Source organism: Propithecus coquereli, unplaced genomic scaffold, assembly GCF_000956105.1.
Source record: "Propithecus coquereli isolate 6110/MARCELLA unplaced genomic scaffold, Pcoq_1.0 Scaffold5, whole genome shotgun sequence".
In the NCBI taxonomy this organism is placed as follows: domain Eukaryota; kingdom Metazoa; phylum Chordata; class Mammalia; order Primates; family Indriidae; genus Propithecus; species Propithecus coquereli.
In genome coordinates, this window is record NW_012150840.1 from 15,473,667 (window position 1) to 15,480,426 (window position 6,760).

The 6,760-nt window shown below is 53.2% G+C and overlaps 1 protein-coding gene across 1 annotated transcript in view; it reads left to right on the plus strand.

The window, feature by feature from the left end:
* The window catches only part of BATF (basic leucine zipper transcription factor, ATF-like), a 21,951-nt gene extending 17,265 nt beyond the window's left edge, over positions 1 to 4,686 (plus strand). Inside the window, exon 3 of the mRNA XM_012656121.1 lies at positions 4,142 to 4,686. Within this exon, the coding sequence (XP_012511575.1) occupies positions 4,142 to 4,351 (210 nt within the window). The 3' untranslated portion in view covers positions 4,352 to 4,686. The remainder of the gene's footprint in view (positions 1 to 4,141) is intronic.
* Positions 4,687 to 6,760: the final 2,074 nt, after the last annotated feature.

The following is a 6,760-nucleotide window of genomic DNA, read 5'->3' on the forward strand; positions in this document are numbered from 1 at the left end:
TCACTTGAGCCCAGGAGTTTGAGGTTGCTGTGAGCTAGGCTGACGCCACGGCACTCTACTCAGGGCAGTAGAGTGAGACTCTGTCTCAAAAAAAAAAGGCAAGAGAGGATAGAGGGCACAGACTCTGAAGCCAGGCTGCCTCAATTCAAGTACTGGTGCTGCATCTTACAAGCTGTGTGACCTTGAACAAGCTACTTAACTTCTCTATACCTCAGTTTTTCCTGTTCTTTAAAATGGAGCTAATAATATTATCTGCCACGCAAGGTTGTTGCAGAGATTAAATAGAATGAAACCATAAAATACTTAATAGAGTGATTGGCACATGGTAGTATTCAATAAATGTTAAGTTATTAAGTCAAGCTAGGCTATTCTTTTAAAAATTTGGTTTTCACTAATCTTTCTCATATGAATTGAGTGCTACACCCTTCTATTCCCAACACACACACACACACACACACACACACACACACACATCCCTTCACAACAGGAGGGGGGTAGAGGCTTTAGTTTGCTAATATACTCAGGTAGTCAATATGGAATCCGAAATATTTGGGAGTTAGAGGGGGCTTGGAGATCTTCTAATCCTGTGGTTCCCAACATGAGCTGGTTCGATCCCCCGGGGAGCCTTTAATAACCCAATGCCCAGGCTGTACCCCAGACCTATGAACTCAAAATCGGACATCAGTGCTGTTAAACTTCCCGGCTCCCAATGTGAGGCTAAGGTTGAAAATCATTGTTTTGGTCCGGCCTTCCTGTTAGAAAGGGAGGCGACTGGGGCTCACCAGGAAAAGTGAGTCACCGAGGGTCACCCAGCCAGGACGAGGACCCAAGTCGCCTGTCCCCATGTACCACTGTGGATGGAGCCCACCACTGTCATGTGCTCTGGACCTGGCTTGGCGTCTGGAGGAAGGTCTGGCCTCCCGTCGGCCTACAAGTGACCGGTCAGGTGACTCCCTCTCAACTCAGCGCAGGAGGCAGACGGTCAGCCCTGTGCTTGGAAGAGAGTGACTGACTCACGGTTCTTACATTGTGTTGTGTGTCAGGGTTGCCAAAACCAAGACCCAGCTTTCTCCTGGGAGACCCCCGGGCAGCCGAGGACTTCTTAGTGCTGTCTGGAGACCTTTGCCCATTCTAGTCTCCAGGCTCTCAGGGGAAGCGGTCGGGTGTGACAGAAGGAGCACAGGGCCCTGAATCAAGCCCTGCTCTGCCCCCACCTGGCTGTGTGTCTTTGGATCAACCCCTCCAAGTTTCTGAGCTTCTGAGAAAACAAGCATCTCGAGGCAGAGCCAATAACACAGCCGCTCACAGCCGGTGGTCATTTTGTGTCAATGTGGAGTAGGTGTGTCCCAGGGTCCCAGTGGTCTCCATCTGTGGAGTGGGGATAATGGTGACAGCTGGCCTTCTATATCCCTCTCAGAGGGTGACCGTGAGGAGCACGATGGACCTACGTGAACTCTGAGGAGTAGAAAGCAGGTTACGTGATGCCCAAACGCAGGCTCACCCCCGCACTGTGGCAGAAGACATGCGTGGTAGGAGCTGAAATCTCCTTCCCCCTCCCTGAGCTCTAGGTTTCCATCCCCCATGGGGAAGTTAGGGGATGTAACTCTTGTACCTCTGGATAAACAGCTGCTCCCACGGCCACCTTCACCACTTGTCCCTTCAGCCATGTGAGCTGGCACGACTGCCCCGGGAGGACCAGAGTGGACCGTGCAGGTGGGGGTGTGGAGGGACGAGGCCCTGATCAGCCACTTCCTCCAGCAAACCCTTTCTCTGGTAAGCGCCAGGCTGGCTGCAGGGCCCCTGGGCTGGCAGGGCAGGTTTCTAGGGGGCCCTAGCCGGAAGCAGTCTTCCTTCCCAAGGTAAAGATGAGTTTCTTGTCACGGGTGGTTGTTTTCTGGTTAGAAGCGACAAGCAGCAGCTATAAACTCGGAGAGCTCTGGGATTTGCAAGCGGGGAGGGGTAGGCAGCTAAGAGAGCTAGAGAGAGCTCAGCAGAGCTTGCTTACGGAGGAAGGAGCTGCTGTCACTTCCCGAAAGCTGGGCCCGCCTCTAGGCGGGGAGAAGGTCAGAGGGTCCGGCCCCTCCCTTCTACCTCGGGGTTTGCCCAGGCACTTCAGAGCGCAGAATTTACGGTAAATGTTGTCACCAGTGGAAACTCTCAGAGGGGGTGAGGAAAAGGGCCAGAGGATGGGGCCAGGACTCCCGGCCCCCAGTTCCCGTCTTACCAACACCCCCAGTCTCATGGTGTTGCTTTATCTTACCTTTCGGTAAAGGGGGGATGCCCTCCTTCTGGGATGTACCAGGAAACAACCAAATGGTAAAATGAGTGAGCAGGCCACATCTTGCAGAAGTCAGGGCTCTGACTCCACCACTGTGGCTCTTGGTATCCCCCCCACCGCCTCATTTTAGATGTGGGGGTTCCCTCTGTCTTGACCTAGGCACATTTTCTAGCTCAGAGCCACATACAGGAAATGCCAGGCTGAAGCTGAGCATGCTTGAATCTGTCCTTCGCAAACGATGGAAGCTGGCGTGATGGATAGGCCACAGTCCTGTGCTTCTCTGCTACTTAAAAAAGAGCGCCCCAGGGTGCAGGTTTAGGATGATTGGCAGTGCAACTGACAAATTCCAGCTGGCTCCCTCATTAGCCTGCAGCTGATGCTCCTGACGGATTATTTAGGGCAGATTTTAAATGTCAAGTTAACTTCCATCTACTCACCACCCACCATATTTTTGAATCTCTTTCTTCTTGCCAGCAATTGATGTCATTGGTCAGTCAGTCAACAAACATTTGAGTTCATACTATGTTCCAGGCAGTAAGCCAGGCACTTAACAAATAGGCACTTAATAAGTGCTTGAATAATTAACACAAATTTAATATCATACTTAACTAGTGTTTGCAAACTTGCCTGATCATTAGAATGACCTGGGACACTTGATAAAAATTCCCACAGACTTTGTGACTTTACCCCCACTAAATCCTAAACCCACTGAGCTCAAATCTCTAGATTTTAGGAAGGGCCTGAAATTATATTTCTAACCAGCCTTCAGATTAATTCTAATGATATGGCAAGTTTGGGAAATGTTGACCCAAACCAAATAGAACTAAAAATGTAAGACCTGGCCTCCAAATATTAGGTTGCTTTTTGAACAGAAATATAAGTTATTTGCATCTGCAATGCCATCTGCCTTTCCTCTGTGGGTACCAGTGCTTAGCAGAGAAGGTCTGTCTCATTGAGTCAAGGAATGTGAACCTAAAAAGTCACATCAGAATTGCAATTCTCCTGGGCTTCCTGAAGATGGGATTGTTTTTCAGTAAATGCTAATGCCCAGAGCGTAATTGTTGATTAATTCATAATGTGATCAGGAATCAGCACTCCTTACCCTGGGCTTTCCTGATTAGCATGTATTTGATGGTTCCCACAAGCAACAGGGAAAAGGTGTTCCCGGGCTTGGGACACACCCAGAATGTGTGTAAAACCCGCCCTCGGGTGGGCAGAATGGGGTGGGATTCTGCCCACCCGAGAACACTGTAGCAGACTTTGATGATTTAATATGTATAAAGACCCTGAGTGTCCTAGAATCTCAGGAGACTCCAGCTGTAAGACCAAACTCAAACATAGGTGCGTTTGGAGAACACATGCATAACAGAGTGGAAAGCAGTGAAATTGGTATCATATGTTCTCACAATCTGCTTTCCATGTCCTCAGGCTCTGGTCTGCCAGCTGCTTTCCTTTGACATACACTGGCCCTCTCCACCCACAGACACACTCACGGAGACCCTTGCACACATGCACACGTGTACAAAGGAGCACACTCACACATCCACCTCTATTAGGTTGAACCGTATGAAATTGCGATTTTTATAGGTCAAAACAGACACGTATCAGCGGTTTCATTGGTTCAACTTAATACCAGGGCACACATGCACACATATGCATGTGCTCACACAGATGCCCGTACACACCTAAAAACACATATACACATGTGCACACATTCACACATGCAGAAAATTCTCGGATGCCCTTCTCCATGGCTGTGCTAGTGAAAATCTATTCCGGCCTCCTCCCGCGCCCCTCCCGGCCCCAGCAACCTTGCCGCCTGCCCTGACATTAATCTCCCGTGCCGATCCCTCCCTCTCACAGGAGAGCGAAGACCTGGAGAAACAGAACGCGGCTCTGCGCAAGGAGATCAAGCAGCTCACGGAGGAGATGAAGTACTTCACGTCGGTGCTGAACAGCCACGAGCCGCTGTGCTCGGTGCTGGCCGCCAGCACGCCGTCGCCCCCCGAGGTTGTGTACAGCGCCCACGCCTTCCACCAGCCTCACGTCAGCTCCCCACGCTTCCAGCCCTGAGCTTCCGATGAGGGGAGAGCACAGCCCCCCACCCCAGGCGCCCCACAGGCCTCAGGCGGGGCACACAGACTGTGGCCAGGTGGCCCCCATCCTTCAGAGCCCTCTGTCCACCCGGAGACCTGGAGACAGAGGCCTGGACGAGGAATGAACACGAGGACTGTCGCAGCTGGGGGGACGTGGGGCCTCCCAGCAGAGTGGCCGCCGGTGCGTGCGCTGGACCCCCATGTGGGTGGGGGGCCCGATCCGGAGGAGCAGCGAGCAGAATCGCCCACGTCCCACGCAGAGAGAGGAGGGCAGGGAAGGGTTATTTTTCTAAATAAATGTTTTAACAGAAACCAGTCTGGCAAGGCAGTTTGCCTCTTTCACACCGTCCCTTGAAACTCCAAATTCTGTGAGGTTGAGACCTTCTTTTGTTCTCGGCCTCGGAGACCCCGGCGATAACTCCTCTTTTCCGTGGTGCGTTACTCTTCCTGGGATGCTTTTTTCAAAGCGGCTTCAGTCCTCCCCCTAGGCATCTTCGCGGTTGTCCTCCCAAATTCCCCCACCGTGACGGCCCACCTTCCATTCCTCCTGCCCCCTGCTTCCCAGGTGGCGAGCAGGTCGGCCTCTTGTCAGGGAGAAGGGGCAGTGTGGGATGGCCTTGGTGTGGGGTAAGTCAGGTTGGCCCTGCCGTCTGCCACTCACACGGCTACACTTAATCCGGCCAGCTGGCTCTGTCCTCACAGCCACGTCTCAAGGACGCCATGCACCAGGCCCTGGGCCAGGTGTTTTAGCAGCACGAAGACAGCACCTCACGTGGAAGGCGGTACTCTCCTTCCTAATGCTCTCAGGGGGCAACGTGCAGCTTGGGTCCACAGGGACCTCCTGCCAACGGGTCTGTGTGTCCTGCTGAGAGCTCCACCTCCCTTAAAAGGAGTGATAAAGAGTACACGACCTGGCCTGTGTCCAGGAGGCTCCACGAGCTGCCATTTGAGCTCTCTGAGGGCGACACATGGCTGGGCTACACGGGGGCATCTTCAGTTCAACAGAGCTTGAAACCAGCCCGCTGCATCTCCCCCTGCTCCGATGTCCGCCTGTTCCTCTGAGGTCCCCAGGCCGAGTGCCTGCTGGCCTGCTGGCCACGGCCTTGCCCCACCACTGCCCAAGCGCGAAGACGGCCGCATCCCCGGAGGCTGCAGCAGGGCCTGGCCCCACACAGCCCCTGCGGAGCCAGCTGGGGACAAAAGTAAGAGGCGACGCTGTGCCAGGCGTCTGATTCAGCCCCTGCAACAGCCACCCTCAGTCTCATCCCTTGTTCCTTCAGAGGGACAGCCACTGCCCGCTGCCTGGCCAGTGGCAGCTGTCTTGGGGTGACAGGCAAGAGAGGAGCAGGCCGGTTTCCCTGTGTCAGCGCCTCCTGAACCTGCCAGCCGGGAGCTCCGGCTGGATTGAGACCAGGTTCCAATTCTGGGCCTCACCCACACATGTCTCTCCTACCCGCCTGGGATGACGCCAGTTGGGCTACCGTGATTATTAAACTCCACAGAGGCCTGGAAGAGCTCCATCCCGACACATGTCACCCGACTGCCTATCATGGGAGGAGTCCAACCCGAAGGCCTCTGGGGGCACATTGTAATCACCGGGGCTCCCACCAGCAAAGCTGTTGCCCATGGATGCCCAAGGGGTGGGTGCTGGGCTGAGCCCCACAATTCAGAGTCTGTGGAGACAGCCCAGATGCTGGCATTTCTCCCAGCACAGAATCTGGCATTTTAACCTTTGTTTCCCAAAAAAACATGGCAAATGGGGCTCCTCTCTCAGTGCAGAGACTAGATGTGGACTGGTAGGTGTGTAGTGAGGAGGACCTCTCTCATCAGTTTCCTTCAGGACCGATTTCTGGTAGCTCATGTTCTGTCTAGCTCTTTCCCGCCCTTATGTTAACTGGCAGAGCAAATGAAGTCACTTTAGATGTTGCATGTGTTGAACAGAATCATTAGTCTTAAGATGCAGCACTTTGGCTGGGTGTGGTGCCACATAGCAAGACCCTGTCTCTACAGAAAAAAAATCTCTTTTTTTGAGACAGTCTCACTCTGTCACCCCAGCTAATGTGTTGTGACGTCATCCTAGCTCACTGCAACCTCAAACTCCTGGGCTCAAGCGATCCACCTGCCTCGCCTCCCGAGTAGCTGGGGCTATAGGCGTGCTCCACCTCACCTGGCTAATTTTTTCCATTTTTGGTAGAGATGGGATCTCGCTCGTACTCAGGCTGGTCTTGAACTCCTGGCCTCAAGCAAGTCTCCTGCCTCGGCCTCCCAGAGTGCTAGTATTACAGGCATGAATCACTGCGCCCGGCCTAAAAAAATTTTTAAAAAATTAGCCAGGGGTGGTGGTGAGTCTGTAGTCCCAGCTACTCAGGAGGCTGAGGCAAGAGGA